This window comes from Acanthopagrus latus, chromosome 6 (assembly GCF_904848185.1).
Source record: "Acanthopagrus latus isolate v.2019 chromosome 6, fAcaLat1.1, whole genome shotgun sequence".
NCBI lineage: Eukaryota > Metazoa > Chordata > Actinopteri > Spariformes > Sparidae > Acanthopagrus > Acanthopagrus latus.
In genome coordinates this window covers 16,335,487-16,355,786 of record NC_051044.1, presented here as the reverse complement: position 1 = coordinate 16,355,786, position 20,300 = coordinate 16,335,487, and the positions used below count along the sequence as shown (strand labels likewise).

At 42.0% G+C, this 20,300-nt stretch overlaps 1 protein-coding gene across 7 annotated transcripts in view; it reads right to left on the bottom strand.

Annotated features, from left to right (window-relative positions):
• The window catches only part of cacna1da (calcium channel, voltage-dependent, L type, alpha 1D subunit, a), a 73,553-nt gene extending 53,515 nt beyond the window's left edge, over positions 1-20,038 (bottom strand). For 6 of the 7 annotated variants that reach the window (XM_037100957.1, XM_037100959.1, XM_037100958.1 and 3 more), the window contains exons 1-3: positions 17,793-20,038; positions 15,045-15,504; positions 12,088-12,193 (exon numbers count right to left, since the gene is read on the bottom strand). In XM_037100957.1, coding sequence (XP_036956852.1) covers positions 12,088-12,193; positions 15,045-15,358 — 420 coding nt within the window. In that variant the 5' untranslated portion in view covers positions 15,359-15,504; positions 17,793-20,038. The remainder of the gene's footprint in view (positions 1-12,087; positions 12,194-15,044; positions 15,505-17,792) is intronic. The other variant, XM_037100962.1, reaches the window with a different exon arrangement.
• Positions 20,039-20,300: the final 262 nt, after the last annotated feature.

Genomic DNA, 20,300 nt, shown 5'->3' with positions numbered 1-20,300 from the left:
TTTTATCGCAGGTTATTTATAATTCCCTGCTGTTTCTCCTCAGGACATAGTAAACTGTGTGTATAGAAATTCACCCTTTTGTCTCTACATTGGTTTTTATTGCTCAGATGTGTTTAATACTTAACTTCTGAATAAATCCAGCAGTGAAATGGTAACTGCAGTGCTAAAATGTCTTTCTACTCGAATGCATTCAGTTGAACCCAGCAGCTATGATACGAAAAACATAATGTACTGCACATCTGCTCTTATGCCCTGTTCTTAATCGCTCTATATAGCCGAGCCCATATGTTTGTATGTACAGCACACAAATGCATCCTTGTGTGTAGTGCATGTGTATGCACAAGTTTATGCATGTGTGTGTGTAAGTGTGTGTATGAGAAGCACTGTGGGGGCGGGCAGGAGTTTTGTGAGGATGTTGGATGTCACTCTGCCAAGGAAAACACTTCAAGTGCAGGTCATCTTCAGTATACCCACACTACCATGTGAAAGTCTCCACAAAGGAAAGAGAAACATCACGCTGAATGCATGTTGCATAAGCTTGGTGATGTAGTTACCAAGTTTTTCCCAGAGTTACAAGATCGACAAGGACGTGATCTCAATGTGGTCTCTGAATCGAGTTTGTAAAAGACTGGAGCTGTCAGGCTCCAAAGAGTTTGGCTTCAGTGTAGCCTCACTACTGGTCACACAATTTTTAAAAGCAGTCGTGTTTGATACACCTGAGTAGAGCAGCCACCTGTCCATCAGTCTTTAATATTCAATTTGCTGTGGTTGTAAAGTGGTTTTAAAGTTTAGAGCTCATTAGGTAAATCCTCAAAGCTTCTCTTGATGTTGTTCATTTGTTCCTCTGTATTTGGGCTGCACAATACAGGACTGGAGGATCTCTGGTTTGGTCCCCAGCTTTTCCAGTCGACATTTGGAATTGTCCTTGGGCAACATACTGAACTCCAAATTGCTCTAAGTGACTTGCATGGTAGCCCACCAGCGTAAGAACGAGTTAATGCTGATTTGTTTTGCTAAGTGCTTTGAGTGGTCGATAAGACCAGAGAAGCATCATATACATGCAGACCATTCTACCATTAACAACATATTGTTTCAGCGTGGACATAAATGTTGTGCATGCACAGGGCATGCAATGTCAAGTAACGCAGACTGACTAACGGACGTCATGCCACAACATTTGTGCTGCATGATATGAAAGCAAAACTCGCAGGGTTCTCATTCACCCGCGACTAATGTAGAAGAGAAATCTGTCTAATTTAGTCTGATTTAAGGGTTCTTGTATGACATGCAGGCTCTGCATGCACACTGAACTACCGATCGTAGTCATTCTTGATCAGTTTATCAAACAACACTGGGCCTACTTCAGTTCTTTGATGAACTGGAAAATCACTCAAATCACTGTGATATATGCATGATGATAAATTCTTTCCAAACAGAGTTGTATATTGTTTTTATCGTGCAACATATGTAAACACAAATAATCATAATCCTCTGTACACATGTGAAAAATAGTAACACTGCAACCTGAATGCTGCAACACCTGACGGGGACTTAAGTATGTATTCTCATTGATATTCTCAGCCCACACACACCTTTCTCTCTAACACATATGGCCCAAAAAATAAAGCAAACTAGAAATGTAAAGATCTATGGTTCAATCCCCAGTTTCTCTGCATGCCTGTAAAGAAGTGAGTGCTCCTACTATAGGTACAGTAAATCTATAAGATCACATATGAGTGCTTACAGATGACATATGACATACAGCGTCTGCCTTGGAATCCAAAACGATGGCTGAACTCAGGAAATTAAAGAAAAATCCCAAAAGCCAAACAATCACCTTGGCCCTTGAGTTTTACTGAAATCGCTTCTGTGTAGTTCTTGGCTCAAGCAGGTACTGGACAAGGCTACGTTTAAGTCAAGTATTTAAATAAAGAAGTACTACATTGAACTGACTTCATGCAGCAAATACAGTACATCTGTGCTGATGTGAGAAGACAAAAACTTAAAATGTACAGGTGTCCTCATCACTCTGTCTGGGTTTGCAGCCTCGCTTGTTCAGCTCTTCACATTTTGATTTGGTGTCAACCTCAGTTATCATGCCTCGCATGTTAAATTCATCTCTCTCATCCTGTCGAGTTCAGTCTCCCTCACACACACACACACACACACACACACACACACACACACAGACACACAGACAGACAGACAGACAGACACACACACACACACACACACACACTGACAAAGTCAGCCAAGTAAGAGCACAAGTAAGTATTTAAATGGAACAATTTGATCCGTTTCACATCAGCGGTCTGTGAGCTATCATTCCCATAGTGCTGTATTTGTTACATACTATAATAAAGTAATAATATATGTTTAGCTCCAAACAAAAGACAAGAGCAGAAGAACATCAGAGTCTAGTTTTCTGTCAGCGCTCAGTCACTGTGGTATTCAGTACATCTAGCAACAAAAGTTCAACAACAAATCTTCAAGGTGAACTGACTGAATCATGATTGTCACCAAATGAATCAGTACCTATAAGCAGGGGCGCTCCCCTGATTTGTGAATAAGAGTGACGTTGTCAGGTCAGCAGTGCCGCACACAATGTTCCTTCCTCATTAAAAGCCTAATAAAATACTGTAGAAGCCAGAAAAACTGGGTTCTAAGTAAAAGGCTGCCGTGCTGGTCTATTTAAACAAAAGTGGTATAAAGTGATTTGTTATTTCCACCTCTACTGTGTTAAAGCTGTGTGCTTCACTTTCATTTTTGTCAATAGCACATGAGACAAACCAAAAATCAAACTCAAAATGTAACAATGTGTTTGCATTCACGCACCATTAAAGATTGAGAGCCTTACGCAGCCTTAAGCACCCAATTACTGATTATAATAACTTACTATCACATTATAATGCATCATAAAAATGTTAATGTATTACAACTTTGAGAAATTTAATAGGACATGGTGAGTGACCAGTGACATCATTATAAAATGGTTCATAATGTGCGATTGTTCTTCGGCAATCTGAATATTTATGATTGCTTACAAGTATAGACACACTATAATGGATCTAAAGTATGCTTTTAATGCATCATTATCAGGATCATTGCTATAAAGCATTATGAATATTCTTGAGCGCTTATTACTGAGGTTATACAGTGCTATAGGTGCATTACAACACATTGCATGTATATTCATGATGTGTTACAATGCATAAACATTGGCCTCATAGAAAGTGTTACCAGTTTTGCTGCCACTCAGGAACAATACACCTCTCCTGAATCTTGTGTGGATTGGATGTTAAGTCAAAATATGTCAGAATCTGCAATTATGTTAACTGGAAAATGTCTTTAGGTAACATTTACATTACTGACATTAACTACATTAAAAGTATTAGCTGGACAAAAAAAACAGAGTGTGAGGAAAGTAACGTCTTAGTCTCAAGTAACGTCTGTGAGGCTAAGAATAAAAAAATAATTATTTCATAAATGGCCTGTTGTTCCCCTTTAAGGCAGCCTGTTTGACGCATGCACTGTGAACACGCTCGGCTGTTGTACTTCATCATGGCTGCACTTTCGCACACAATCCACACGAAGCTCTGACTCCCTCTTTACGCTCCCTTTCTCTGCCTCTCCTTCACTTTCACACACACACACCACACACACACACACACACACACACACACACACACACAAACAAACAAACAAACCCAGTCACACTTACGCACACGTGCAGGAATACACATTCAGGATAACGAGCAGGGACAGTGCTTGTGTGAGGCACAAATGAGCAGTTACGTTAAGTGACTAAACACATACTTCTACCATCATCTCTATGGGAGTCCACAGTCCAGACGTTGCCGCTTGTGCCAGCCATTACACACACACACACACACACACACACACACACACACACAGAGCCAACTGCTTCATCACTCACACACGTACACATTAACACTCTTATTTAAACGTGCAGCCAAAACACTGGCACATGAAGCTCAGCCGCATTCCTCATATGGAAATACATGTCATCACCTCCCACCGTGTAGACTCGAACCACAGAGTATGAATGAATGAATGAATGAATGAATGAATAATTTATTTTCATGTCTGGTCACATACATGACTCATCCCTCATGGAAGTATTCAGACACACTAACTTAAAACAGAGCAAAGATCCCAGCAAGTTAGCCCACTGTCATCTAGAAGCACAATACATTAACATTGCAACAAAGGCGCCATCCAACTCTCCTCCCGAACAGAAACATTCCAGGGGATTAAAAAAAAACGGATACACAAATAGATCCCTGTGAGCACAAGACACAACATCCAAAGCAAACAAACCATAATTAGGATTCCTACATCGAAACAAGGACCGTGAAATACATCAACATCCAAAACCTTCCATTCTGTGACTGTACAACATGCACTGTTAAACTGGCACAGAGCCTGAGGAGAGCAACATGAGGTACATGCTGCAGTATAAGATACAGTAGATGTATCATATGCGTTTGTCTATAATTCTTATTCTATGTGTTAACTCCTTTCTCCATCTGCTTTATAAGCCATTAGCTAACACCATGATGTCAGCGAGTCTTCCTGGGGTCTGACGCAGAAATCCCACAGTTTAACATACAATTATTTACATTACATACATTCAGACAACACATTTCTTTAAAGGCCCACCATCAACTAATCAGCTAGCAAGATGAGTCGTCTCCTGTCTTCACACTTCAATGCAATAACTTGTAAAATATCAGTATACGATACCACGTTCAACACCACATGGCAAATCTGACACAACTTTGTGGGCATACAATGTTTTGTTGGATTTGAATAAAAAGACACACATAACAGGGCTTGAACACTCCATGTTAAACACAACAGCATCCACAGTCCTGTCTACTGAAACTCCGCTCTCTGATATTTCTCAGGTCTGATAGCCATGAGGGGGATTAGCTTAGCTTGACTGCCTAACTGTGACAACTTGCATGGACTCAAGATAACTTAACTATTTCATTTCAAGAGATACCCCAGACTGGCCTGTCTGGCCAGATAGTTGTTTGTCTCTGATGTACACTACTTGGTCATTTAAAACAATAGTGAAGACGATCTGAGGACTGGATTTCAGTTCTCTGCAGGAGAGACTTCCAGTGCTTTTGAGAAACATTTGTGCACCCTGACCGACGCAGAGCTAATCTAATCTGCTGACACTCTTAAGACAACAACGGGACACTTTCTGCATACATAGGCAGAAAAAAGCCAGGTGGATGATATTATGGAGGCACTGACAAAATGACTGATTATGTTATAGATGTCAGCCTAAAAAAGGGAAAACTTTGCTGTATTGTGTCTCTGATGAACTTTGACAAGAACCACAATCTGGTAGATGCCTCTGAGTGGCTGGTTGTCACACTGGAGCACTTGGCGACTGTGATTGGCTGCAAGTCACTGTGATGGTTGTTGGTACGTATCTACATCATAAATTACTTCTGGTTTGCTGGTGGTTGCTCATGTTGTGGTGCTCAGTTTGCGCATTTCAAGCCTATAACAGTAGGTATGCATGTTTCAACCACGCTTTGCTTTGACAACACTTTTGTCTTTTTGTGTGACTCGCCTGAGAGTTCATGGAAGTCGGTGTTAAATTGTGCGTGTGTGAACTGACTGTCAATGGAAGCTTTAGGGGATAGCTGATGATGTATCTGTGTGATGAGTTAATCTGCTAAGTATTTGAACCTGTGACAGGATCTTCTGCTGCCTGCTGGCCCCACAGATGGTGCTGATGAACTATAGCCAATATACCTTGAAATGCAGGAGTGTGCCAAAAAGCTCCACATTATTCAATATGAAATAAATTTAAATGAGTGTTACAGCACAGGAATAATGTTTAATGTGCACTGATGGCCATATATACCCAGACAGGAGTGTGGTGTGTGATTTTTTGTTGTTCTTGTGTATTGAATTCTCAATAAAAAACTGTCATCTTGCCAAGGTTTTGCAAAAAAATGGACCCAAAAGCAAGACGCTCAGAGGCAAGCAGATGACAGAACAGAAAACTAAACTAGGTGCAAATACAAAGCAGTAAAACTCAGGCAGATAAAAACAGGTAAAACATGACAGGAAGGCAGAACCAATGAACAGACCAGAAACACAACAATGTATGTAATGAGATGTGAGAAGAAAACAGACAAACCAACATAGAGTTACGATAAAACACAGGCTTACAGTACATTCATTTAGTGCCGGAATGATGCATATTTTTGTACTGAGAAAATTCAGGTGAACTCATAAAGCTGGTATAAGAGTTGCAGAGTTGAGACCATATGATGCTGAAAGAGGGCGATGGTAAACATTGGTTTGATGGAGACACGCATATTACACTTACGTAATCAATTTCCTTTGCTTTGTGTTGTTGAATCACTCTGAGCGACAAAACGTATAACACAAACCACTTGACACACATGAACACCCCGAAGTTGGAAGATCAACTTCCCAACTCAGCAAGTGGGACCATCCAAAGAGCACATGAACGCATCATTAAATACACAGGGGTGATTAACAAATGGAACACTAACTATCCCAAAAGAGGTTTGATTAGAATTCACTCTTAAAAAAGTAAATAAAAATGAACTGATTGTAACTTGTTTCAATGAAGCCTGTCGTCTCAATACATGAGTTGTGCTGTCTGTCTGAGTGTCTTCGAAGAAAACACAGCAACACTAGATCACATTACCGAGAGAAGACAAGCATGAAGCTGTCATTACTGTAAACAAGCTGCACTTGTTCATCTTAAACAAGCGGGACAGTTGACAATGACCGTCTCTCGCCACCCTTCACCTCTTGCTGCATGAACAACTTATTTCTTAGCGCTCATTGTGATACAAAATTGTCAACATCGAAATCATTTTTTGTCAGATTTATCAAAACAATAAGGTACTCATCTTGTAAGTCCGTCCGTCTTCCTGCAATCCATATATATTTTTCAAAGTCATTCATGTGTGAAAAATATTTAGCAAACTGATGACAAACTGATTCATGTCTGACATCCTCATTTCCATTAAAATGTGAAACTGATTCAGAACTGAGTTCACTGCTGGCAGAAAAACGACCTCTCAATAGGTTTGTGAGCAGACATTTCAGTCTTTACATGTTTGTGTCCTTTTGTCCCCAGTAAAATAAATAGCTCTGCAGCTCCAGAGTTATGCAATGACAGTGGTACGGGCAAACACTACATGATACCAGACGCAGTTCGTTGCGTGTTGCCTTACGAAGGATGAGACGTATGAATCATATTCACCATGAAAAGGTCATTGTTTTGCTCAGCTACCTTCAGCAGGAGCTGCCTGGGGTGTTGAGTCTCAGATAGATAAGTCAGAAATGACCTTAAAGCAAAGGCAGGACGGTTGCAGACTATTTGTCTGTCCCCTTGACAAGGTGGGCGTGGAGGAGACACGGTCACATGCAGTGTGTGTGCTCCTTACTATCGCAGTGAGAATTTACTAAACAAAGGAAGAGAAATAAAAGCGAGAGGAATGAAAGAAAAGACTCAGAGATCCTGACAGGATTTGCTATCTTACATGTGTGTAAATGCGCGTGCTCGCCACATCCTTTCTCTCACTTGTGCCTCCTGGTGGAAGCAGGACCCCAATCTTTTGCCCTGTGTTCTGCCTGAGGAGGAAATTGCTTTCTATTTATAATGAGCTGCTGCATTTAACCAAGCCTTACTAACAAGACAGGCAGACTCGTGCTATTAAGGCCTCTGTGACTTTGCAGCAGTGCTTCACAGCAGCTCTGCAGCACCTAGGCCCTGAGTGCACGCCATGTACCATAAGCAAGCACACAGATCCAGGTCTCTTTACCTCTCAGGAGTTCATGTTAACTGACAGTGTGTTAAGTGAACTGTCTGCATGCACAGGTTTAGAAGTCAGCTCGTTTGTGTCGCATGGTTTCAGTGTCTCTTTGTGTTGAAAGTTACACCCCATCTGAATGTGTCACTGGGTAAAAAAAAAACCTGCTCGCAGTCCAGTGATATAATTTGATCCTTGCTTTACACATCAGGCCTCTCAGCAACCCACCTCGGGTTTCATATCAGCCCTCGGTCCACCTGCGAGGCTGCGGAGCGGAGCGGTGTGAAATGGCACTCTTCACTACAGCTTTACCTGCTGGCTGCTACAGCAAAACTAGCTCAGCGTTTTTCTCTCCAGCGCTCCTCCTGTGACTACAGCGTGAGTTCTGTAGAACAACAAGGCCAAGCTGGCACACCTGCCCTACAAAGTATTCTATTGTTCAACCTCTGCTGAAAAGGTAAAGAACGCATTATCCACCCTCTGGTATCTGACCAGTGTTGACACTGCAGAATTAAACCAAAGTCCTGCGCAAGCAATGTAAAGACAAGGATCAGGATGAGGATCAGCAAAAACATCATACACCACACTCAAAGAAGAACCCACAGAGGCAGAGAGGGCCGGTCTGCAGTTTTAAAAGTTAAGTTTGTCCTGACTACAATGAAAGGAAGTCACTTCATGATAAATAATTTTCTATCTAATCATCAGCACATCCTCTCATCTAGCCTTAATGATGTTCATTAAGTGTGTGAGCGGCATCAGTGATACTGCTCAGCAGTGGTCCATCAGATATGCAGCATACTGGTTCATACTTAGTGGGTTCATCCATAAATCCAGTCTGACACTTTTAGAGAAGACTGTCACAAGGTTCAATGGAAAAGAGTTGCAAATATTACACAGCAATGCCCCAACAGACAAAATGAAGGAGAAATTAAGAGTGTCAAAATATCCATTTCACAATACAGTTACAGTTCTGGTTTGCTTTATAAAGGCTGAGTCGAGATGCGCAATGTAGCTTCTTTCCCAGCAAGCTTAGTTATTTAGTTTGGTGCCATTTGGTCATTAAAAGAGTCAATACAGAAACGCTCCCACACCTCTCTTCCAGACATCCTTGGATTTGATCTGAATAAACGAGAAGGTGAAGCTCTAACCATATGAACAGAAATTCTGACAACCCTCTGAATTTATTAGATATAAGGTAGTAGTTAGGCTCAGTAATGATGGTTGCAAAAGACCTGAGCTTTTAAGGCAACATAAAATGGTACCAACTAGGAGGGCAACCAGTAGAGCGCATACCTCCGCCGTCACCCGACATCTGCATTACATTCATAGCTCACTTATAGATACCAACACATAAGTACAGCAGATTTTTTTTCATCAAGATGGATGCATTATTCCCTGAGAAATTAATGGAAATGACCCAAAACGCTTGTAAACCTTAAAGAAAGTGAGAAAGAGTTCTTAGATTCATCTCTTTATCTGGATCCACACCGAAAGTAAATGAGCTCTATTCTGGGCTGTGACCCATCCTCGGTGCAAGTTCTGTGGAAACCTGTTCAGTTGTTTTTGTGCAATCCTTCTGACAAACCAACCGACCAAAAAACAGACGTGGGTGAAAACATAACTCCTTGGCGGAGGTAACAAGCACCTGCCAGTTCTATACACACGGTCCATTATCAGTGTGGGGCACACATTAGAAAGTGGAATCAGTCACTGAGGGCTGTAAAAGCTTAACAGTCATTATAAAATCTAGACGCTGCTGTCTGGCTGAAAGTATATTATTTTAACTTTATGTGTAGGATTTAGTGGTATGTAGCAGTTTGGTTACACATCGTAACCACTGAAATAGTCCTTGCCTTCGCCTATGGTGGTACAAACGTGGGATCTACTTGGGTCCTAGCAGATCCTTCCGCCGCTGGCTCCCTTTGTATTATAATAGGCTCATTTCAAGGCAACAAAAACAGCAATTCATAGTTTCAGGTGATTATATACTAACGAAAACATGATTGAGAAAATTATATTCCATTTCTGCTAATACGTCCTTCAAAATCCTCATAAATCTTACACACTAAACTTTTGTCCTCGGTAGTAAAATATTTTTTTGGTTAACGGCAATAAATGTTATATTGTATAACGATATAATTTAAATATACAAGCAAAATGTAAATGAACCAGCATGACTATCACTACCCTGATAACAATTCTGATCCACAAACATAAGGAAATGATGCATAACAAGATAACAGAAATATATTATCTTTGTTTTCTAATCCAAAATCTGTAAACCACTCGGTAAACAGAATGAAATAATGCTCAAGTGATGAGTATATACTGAATAGAAAGTGTGTGCAATCTGACGACTTTAAACCCTGATAGATCTCGTAGGCGTCCACAACTTACTTTTCAGGTAAATTGTCGAGATTGCAGTATTTAAAGGTTAATGGCTAATGTTGCTAATGTTAGCTAACTTTAATGTTGCTAACACTAGCAAGTGCTGAGAACATACTGTACAACGAGACGTTATAGTGTTGGCTCACACATCTTGCTAGAAGCTGGAACCAACCATCAGCATTCTAACACAGACATAAACAAAACCATAATTTGGACCCAACAAACAATTATCAATATGACCTTGAATATCCTCTTATCTGCGCTAAGTGAAAGAACCAGTAGAGTAATATAGCCAACTAGCTGGCTATGCTAGGTGGATGAATTATTATACTTTCTTTGGGAGACGTATTGTAAACAGTACAACGTATTGTACAGTTTAATACAGTCTAAAGGGCATTTTAAAACAGAGAAAAAAAGATTTAGAATAAATCACTCTTATGTACATTTTTGGCAACATTAGATGTCTATAAAAGAGTAATTTGGCATTAGCAGTAGCTTGAAATTTGTTCTTCACAAAAAGTGACTGAAAACTATATTCAGTTTAACACTGATTGGTCATGACTTGCCGATACAGTACATGATTCACTTATTAAGGTCAGTTTGAGCACTGGTAATATATCGGATTGGAGTGTCCGTACAACAGAGACAAAAAAAAAGCTGCGATGTCTGTAACTATTCCAGTCCAATGAGTTTGCACACTTAAATCTATAAGAATAGTCTTTAGACTTGATTGTTGCTGTATTTATAGTCACACTAGGGGGAGAACATGCACAAATGTCTCAGCAGTCCAACCAACCTCACAGCATTGTGCACATGTTTTTCTTCAAGATGACGATCCACTTCTTTCATACTTCACTCCTGGACTAACTGATCTGCACTGTCCTGTATGTTCTGTAATACTGTATCAGACACTGTAACGTCCCAGATGGCCCACTTTCCTCCGATGCACCACCGCTGTGTAAACAAACACCCTGAGGTCACCCTCCAGGAGGTCAAACTGAGAAGCAGAACACCTGACTTCTCTAAAGTAGTCCAGACACACTTTTAACCGGGGCCATGTCTTATCTTTGCGCAGTGGGTTTGGCAGTGTAACACACGGAAAAACTCTCCCGCCGGTATTTTAACAGCTTTACTTTACGGCTGGTAGCCTTTCTCGAACGTCGACGAAGCTTTCAAGAGCATTCAAACGTCTGCAGACACGCAGTATAAGCTGCTCATGAATCATTAAGCTCTCCAGCTAAATTCTGCTCATGTAAGGAGCACTTTCTGCGTGTTTGTCTGGCTTGTGGAGAGTGCACTCACCCCCAGCTGGGGAACAATGCTTACAACACTACATCACCCATAATTCATCACACAGACATAAATGCACAAGGTACACAGAGTGGTGCAATGACGAGAAATTCTAAAAATAGAAAGCCGAATAATACCTCTGTACGGGGAATCTATGACATGATGAAGCACCGATGAGGATAGTTGTCAAAGTGTTTCTCTGTGTAGGCACAGCAGATACTTCAAATCTGCATGATGAAGCAATACGCCGAAGACGCAATCTGCATGCAACGTCTCACTGTCTCTGCAAAATGTCCGACTGTTTCTTCACCCCAAAAGCACGATTCAATCAAACTTTGTCAGGTGAAAGACAAAGATGACGAAGTAGTCACACATTTTATTGTATCTCCAAACTATTGAAGACAACAACAACAGACACAAGAACATATATCAATCTTACAGACGTCTTCATTCAAGCCAGACAGACTCGTCAAAAGTCTCGCAGAGCAATTCAAGTCTGTCTTCGACCGCAGCTACTGAGCGTGAGTCACAGCATGGATTATAATGACATATACAGACTACTCACCAGGTCGTGGTTTGTGGAGTTGGAATCATCTTCAGGGAAGGGGACGTAGACAGCTAAGGCCATACAATTGGCAAAAATAGCAATTAATATAAAGATATCAAATGGCCTGAGAGAGGAGGTTAAGGAAGACACAGGAGAAAAAGATGCAACATATAAAGCAGAATGATAAATAATACAGATAAAATGCACATGTGAACTCTTCGCTTTGAGATTATATTGCAACATAAACTCACATTCACATGAAAGCTGGATTGAGTTTTAAGTTCAGTCTGTATGGTTTTGTTTGGTCTTTGGTATGACTTTGCTGCTGTTTAAACCATGGCATTGTTTTTTGATTGATTGTATGCTTGACCTCTGGTTCCCTACCTTGGCCTTTAAGGGTCACGAGGACACATTTTAAGTTTTGCAACATTATTTGTTAATGACTATTTTTGCTTTTTCAAATCCCTCAAACGTGTTGGAGTAAAATAGTTTTTAAAAAGCCTAACTACCCTTTGATCCATAGATACAAGTCACTTGTGTAGAGGGGTCAAATGTAGACAAAGCTTTTATGAAAGGGAAGTTAAAAAGGTTGGGCAGCTACGGATACACCAAAATTTTAAATGGAAACTGAGTGACAACCGCTATCCTAAAAGTGATTAATGAACCAAAGAACTAAATCTTGCAAGAAATACTGAAACCATTTTACCACTGGTTGACGATATGTCCTCATGACAGGAAATTTATATTATCGGCTATCTATAGGCTATAGTGAATTATAGCCAAAAAATAGTGCCAATATTAAAAAAAACAAAATGTTTTGATTGTTTTAATAAGCCCAGCATTGACGCAGTCCAACACAGTAGGTGGTGGTATAAAAGCCCCCCTCCGGTGTATTTCTGGAATTTTTGTGATATTTACTTTTTTTTTTCCCTGACAATGTTGATGAGCAATCACACTGTTCTCCAAATACCTTTAGACAAATAATGTACTATTTTTGCTCAGAATTAAAAAAAAATGTAAGCTGTTGCTAAAATGGCAGTCATCTAATCCGGCAGTGATGCATCATCCTCCGAGCTTGTCTTATATGGGTTATAAGAGCAGCGTGGCTCCTTTAAGAAGCGAGCAGTGTGTAGAGTGTGTGGTTGTGCGGGACACAGCAGCAGTGCTCGAAGCAGACCGGTGTTAGATAAATCGGAGCAGAGGGAAAGTTTAGCGGTGAAGTTGTCTAGCAGCAGTACGTGTACAGTACAGGTTATAGTTGGACCATGACTAAACTCGGCAGTTCCTCAATACACAAGGAAAATGTCAGAGTGACCACTACTGCTATCCCTGCAAATATTCATGCAACGGCACTCTGGTTGCGATGCCTAATAATAACCGAAGCCCCCTGTTCTCTGTTTGTGGATGGTTTGTGATCCACCTATAAACAGGAGAAGAAGCACAAGCACAGTGAGAAGCTTGTTGTCGCACTCATGGCGTCAAACAGCTGCACAACAGATCCGCGCATTGAGGGCTGAACATGTTGTTGCCGGAGTGGACATTTTTTTAACAGCTTTAGAGGAAGACAGCAGGTTTGCAAAACACAGAGCATGAGGAGAGAAGGGATAATGTCTCCGAGTTGGAACACAACAAACCATCTATCTCTCTCTTTCTTACGCTCGGGGTTGCATACTGTCAGCTACAGGTCGTGAACTTCTTTAGTATTTCCCAGAAATCCATATCCTGCATCCCTAGCAGCCTGCAGTCTTCAGTACAGTAACAATGCCACAGCGAGTATAGCATGACTTTATACGATTTATAAAATGTCACACTGCAGACACTAATACAAACATATTCTTTACATTCTTATTTATCTATAACAAAGTATTTCAGCTGTCAGAAATAGACACACCAGTTTTGCACTGTTGCACGCAGAACCAGCTGAGACTCCTGCTCTGACCACGGCACCATTTCCCAAAGTGCACGGGTAGTAAATCCCTATTGACATCTTTTTTGTTGTTTTTTTTTCTTTTCAAACAAACACACAAAGGTGGATTATGAAATGAATCTTTGTGATTCACATTCAACAATCTCCTTTATAACATCCGATGGCTTTTGTGAGGACAGCATCTGTTTAAGCACCATCAAGCCCACCAGCCTGCACACAGCTGCGTTGTACCAGCACAGAGTCTCAGAACCAGTCAGGATTTTAGGATTCAGTGACTTTCATTTAATCTTTTGTGAGGGGAAAAACGTTTCTGCACCTCAGGTTAACATCATTTTCTGACTGTGGCCCAGAAGAACGCTTCAAAACTATATCAGCTACAGTGCACTCATCTATATACTGATAGATTGGTTCTTGAAAACGCTTCACGTCAAGCTTCAGCTGGCGTCTATTGCAGCTATAATTAACTCGCTGACTTGTAGAATTCAAAAACAGGCAGGCAACGTCTACACTGAGAGTTCTTTTTTCCTCTTCTTTTTTTTGTCGCCTTTAAGTAGCTTGAGTCTGATTACCCTGAAAAGCGCTATATGAAATCACCTGATGTGGCAGTCACATAATTACCACAACTAGGATCTACACACACAGAAGAGCCGTGCGCAAGTGGGGCTGCAGCTAATGATCATTATCATTATTGAATAATGTGGCAATTATTTTCAACAACTAATCCATGAATCATTGTATTTTATAAAAGGTCAGAAAAATGTCTGTCGCAGTTTCCGTCTTTACGTCTTTAAATGTCTTGTTTTGTCTGACCTACAACCCAAAACCTAAATATAATAAATATTCACTAATATGCCATGAAAAATGTTGCATTTCACAAGAGAAATTGGAGTGCTTCTTCTTGATAAATTACTCAAATGACTGATAGATGATCAAGACAATTACTGAGCAACTGATGGATAAATCGACTGTTTCAGCTCCATAAATAAGTACTGATCTCAACATCTCGGCCCTGAGACATGCACCCAGCACCACCGCATGTAAAGGATACTTCCACTCCACCAGGCTGATGCAGGCCCTTCGTATGGGGTTGTTGAGGTTGAGGCAGAACAGGGCCCTCGGTGGCCTGCTGTTGGCGTTACTGCCCTGTTTCTTGCTTTTGGCATACTGCTGCCGCTTCTTCTGTGCCAACGCACCCACCGGGATGGTGCCGGACGTTGGGGCGGGCAGGGCCGGAGGAGCAGGCGGTGCCGCAGGGGCTGGGGCTGGAGCTGGAGCCGGGGCTGGGACCACAGCGGGGGTGGAGGCGGGAAGGGCCTCTGGGGCCGCAGGGGCTGGGTCTGGGGTGGGCCCGTTGGCGCTCATGGTGCGGGCGTGGCTCTGTGAGGAGCATCCAGCAGCATGGATCTGCCAGGGTAGACAGGGAGGCTAAAGAAGGGCAGAGAGGTCTGACCAATGAGCTGGCACGTCACCAGGGGGAGCGACTCTGGTCCTGCTGGCATAATTTGCCTCTGAGAAGGAAAAAAGAGATGGCATTTAACACACATGATTTCAAAAATGTATTCAGCCTTTAAGTGACAGCAGAGCATGTTACACCGGTGCACTGACGCACATATGAACAAGAAAAGACTTTAAGTTCTTCTGGACCTGGTGAAAAGCTTCACTCAGGTTATTACCTCCAACAAGGAGGTTATGTTTTCACCTGTGTCCATTTGTTTGTGTCCTGGCTGACTTGAATGTTGATTTTTATCAACAATTATCGAGTCAATTCAACAACTGGTGAAACTGTTTTTATCATTTATGCCCATATGTGCTTAAATAGGCTGATGTGAGATGTTTCCAGTCTCTCATTACTTGAAAAAAAAAATTAAAACACTTTTCTTCTGTTGCCATTCATTGCAGTTCAATATATTGCATGTGACTGAATAGTAGATGCAAGTCTTTATCTCTTTCCTCTTCAAATGTTTGTATAGCTGAGTATGAAATGTGCTGTATATATATAAAGCTTGCCTTGCCTGAATGATCGCCAGTGTCATTTCTTTGTCCAAGATAAGAACTGATCATCCACCTCAAACTCTAATATTTCTGTTTTTACAGCCGCCTGTTGTGCTGTAGAGCTGCACCGGGCAGGTATAAATGGTGAAATGCTAAATGGAGTTGCCTTTTTTATAATGCTTTTCAGCTTCCACTGAGCGCTAAAAGCACTTTTCACATTCATACACTGATGGCAGAGGCTGCCATGCAAGGTGCCAACCTGCTCATCAGCAGCAGTTTTGGGGGTTCAATATCTTGCCGGGGGAGATGGTTATTTGAACCAGCAACCTTCTGATCACTGGACGACCTGCTCTACCTCCTCACTGCACTCACCCAAACATAGACTGCAAACTGTTTCAAGGGCAGTCAGTGAAGTATAAATGAATATACAGAACATACTGGCCCACAACTGATGCTTTGAGAACTTTTTAGCTGCCCTTAGACATAACTGGAATTATGACAGAGAGGACACTGATTCACACACAACAAACAAAGTGTAAAAGACGGCAGAATACAGCCTTGGACAACATGTTGAACTGCGCTGACGTATAAGGAAGCGCTTTGCCCCAAATGTGATTCTATAAATGTGAAATGTCCTCTGGTTTGTGTCTCAGAATAAAATGTGCTGAAGCCGAGGCTCTCAGCTGGCCCCGGCTCTCAAAAACAAAAAAAAAGTCTTAATTTAACCAAAACAAAATGTCCAGAATGTCCTGAACCTGAACATATTTTAGGAAGGAGTGGAGGCAGACGATGTGCAGCTCCAACTAAAACACACACACGCACACACACACACACACACACACACACTGAGCTGTAAATTCAGAGCTGCCACTCTCAGACATCACTTGGTCACATCAGCTGTGTGAGTCCTTGAACTGCGAGCAGGCCCCGAGGAAGAAACAGAAAAGGTCACACTGCAGTGATGCTCCAAGAAGAATTCATCTTCACATTGCACAGATAAAATGTGATACGCGTGTTCGCGTGATGTAACAGCGCACATCTTTGCGGTGGAGTCGGGCTGCCTGCCTGCCTGCCTCTCTGCCTCTCTGCGTCTCCTTTGTGCTGCGCTGCTGCCTTCATGTAGCCGAGGCTAGTGCGAGCTCCCCGTGTGAACAATGCGCATGTTAAATGCGCTTATTCTGGAATATTAATTTGCGCCGCTGCATCGATGTGCGTCGACCGTGCGGCCGTGGTGAGCATGAACACTGACATTTCCATGAGCGATTCGCGTCAAAATAACCCTCATCGAGCGTCCTCACATTTCTCCTTGGACCCCACCAAGGTAGGAGATGGTGAAAATCATCCCACCCCCCTTTCCTTTCCCTAAAAAAAAAGAAGAAGAAAAAAAAAAAACTGATGAGAGATGACAGGCTGACTTCAGGCGCTCGTAGTGAAAATTGAGCAGCGCACAGCAGTCAGATGATCCGCTCAGCAGAAACAGCTGTTATTAGGCTACAACAAACCTCCACCAGGCTCCTCTCACACTACAGCGGACAGTCCACATGACCGGAGCCCACCTCAGTCTGTAGGAGAGGTGCCAGCCTGCCGCCTGCCCATGCGCTGTTAAAATCTAATTTAAATGTGTGAAATCTCCTCTCAATCCACCGAACATGAGCGCGTTGACAGCTAAGTGCCCATTAATGACTGCTGTCCTCTGACAATGAGAGCAAACGGCTTCATCATCACTGGCTTGCATGCAGGAAAAACGCAGCTATGCTAAGAGGCTAACTTCGGACCGTGGAGCTCGAACCGCACCGTGCGCTACCTTTTCTGAAGACTTGGTGGCTCAGCCGCGGTCCTCTCCGCTCGCTAACACGGCTCCAGTGCTTCGGAGGCTGAAAATCGCAGGTCCGGTGTCAAACGGCGGGTTGAAACTCATCGGCTCCGCGGGCAGGAGGGACACATCAAGCCTGTGCATTAATTAAGCTCTTCCATGGTGATGATCGCGGAGAGCTGGAGACAGGAGAGTGCGCACCAGACAACAGAGCATCCTCGTCCGCTGCCTGCTTATCGTCACGGCGCCAGTGAACAGTGAAACGAGTGCACATCAGAGAGCAAGCTCTCCTCCTCCTGGCCCAGACTCCCCTCCTGCTGCTGCTGCTGCTGCTGCACAGGAGCCTGCTCACATCAAATACCAGGTGCCATGTCCTCAATGTTAACCCGCTCCAACAGAAGGTGACACCTTCAAAACAGGGTGTCACATGCTGCATCCATTAATCACGTGAAGGTCATGAGATGACTGGTGAGGAAACTGGAACCAGTGAGCCTGTTTGGTTTTATTTAGGCCACTAAAGATGGGAAATGGTGAAACACATGCTCAGTAACTAATTAAATATAAATTGCACCTTAAAGGAAAAGTTCACTCAGAAGTGAAAATTCAGTTGCCATCTTCATGCAGATAGTCATGTTATATAGTCATCAAAACATTTCTGGAGCTTCACAGAATTTCTTTAAAAAAGAATTTTAAAAAAGGCTACAAAAATGGCTCCATACAGCTCATCCAGATCAAAAAGGATCACAATTGAATCGAAAATACGTTATTAACTCTATCTTTATAGCTGAAATCCCTCATGGTAGCTGCTAAGCTAAAAGTCTTTTCGGTGGATGCAGGAGCTTGACCACGCAGTGAGGGGTATAAATAAGGTTCTTTCAAGACTTTATTTACACCAGATATAGCAAAATATACCTTTTTTTGTTTGTTTGTTTTTTGGGGGTTTTTTTTTTCCCATCAAATTCAGGTGCTTTGGAGAATGCTGCAAAGCTATTTAGCTGTGTGTATACTTATTAACAGATCACTAATAATGGGCTTTAAACTGCTTTAAACTGCAAATATGCAGCTGTAAGTTGTCAATAGATTATTCTTGCCTTATAATGTGGTTGCAAATATGGCTGAAATCCAAGACAGCAAAGATAAAATAAAGTCTAGCAGCCCAGCAATAACACTCTTTATGTTCTCCTGTGCAGTTAATCATGACATTATTGAAATCACAACATGCTCGATTGCAATATCCAAATCGAAGAGGATGCAAATTTGGTGAAAAATATGTGAAAGAAACAGCTTTATTAGGAACTACTGTAGTGCTGCAGAGATACCCTGGCTTGACAATCATGATCTCCAGATGTGAGAAAGCATATCACGTATCACAAAATTGCCCAGTCACCTTAGGAGGATATGTAGGCGAGCATGCTTTCTCTCAAATGACAGCACTGGGAGATTCCGGGGGTCAGCCCTTGCTGGCAGTGAGCAGAGTGGAGCCTCAGCAATTTACACTCCCTGATGAAAGCCATATGTAATCCCTCAGCTCCCAAACACACCAGGTCTCCTGTTTATCACTGCACTCGCACTACACACAGAGTGAGAGAAACCTGTTGCACTTTGCTCTGGAGACAGTGTGATGAGTGCTGCCAGCTGGCTTTTGAACTTTAACCAGGAGGGAAAGCCCCAACGCTCACCCAAATAAACCCTGTCCCTAACCCTAAAGCAAAAGCTGGGCAATTACAATCTTGTCTCTGACTTGAGCACCAAGGACAGTACAATGGATGTATCAATACAAAACACAGTTAACAGGCCTCTGATGTTGTCTGAATATGTCTGGTAAAAAGTTGAAAATGTAACTGAGAAGGAGGCGGAGATGAAAAATAAGGAGAAACTGCACTAAATGATTGAAATCGGGGAACTACAGCAACAGAGTTAAAGAGCTATCCCTTCTCTTTTCCCATTTCTCTCACAGACAGGCTTCACAATTGGATGAAAATCCCAAACGGGTCCAGGCGTTGCTGTCCTGAATCTATATGTAGATCATTGGTTTACATAGGACAGGAGCTGACAGTTGTATTAGCCTGAACCATCTATCCATTGACGAGAATAAAAGGATGCATAAGTGCCCCCAAATAATGGAGTTAATAAAGCTCTAGTTTATAACAGCACAGCATACAGGTGTTTCAAATAGGAAGACGCATTTTGGTAATTTTTCCCTAAGTTCCTTAAAGTTGTGGTGATGAGAGTTAAACAAAGAGTTGAAATACACTGTAGAGCTCCATATATCAAAGGGAGGCTGCAGATTTAGGGCTTTTCACACTTCATATTCTTAGCCCCTCTTCACACACAGATAATTAACTGAGGGTTAACCTAAGCCCAGGGCTGAACGATTCACACTGCAGCCCTGGGTTATTAACAAGCGCTTTGAAGCTAATCTGAACATTTTAGAGTGTTTTTCTTACTGCTTTTATCTTTAGCCCCGTTTCACACTGGCACCTCTTAGCCCCAGGATTA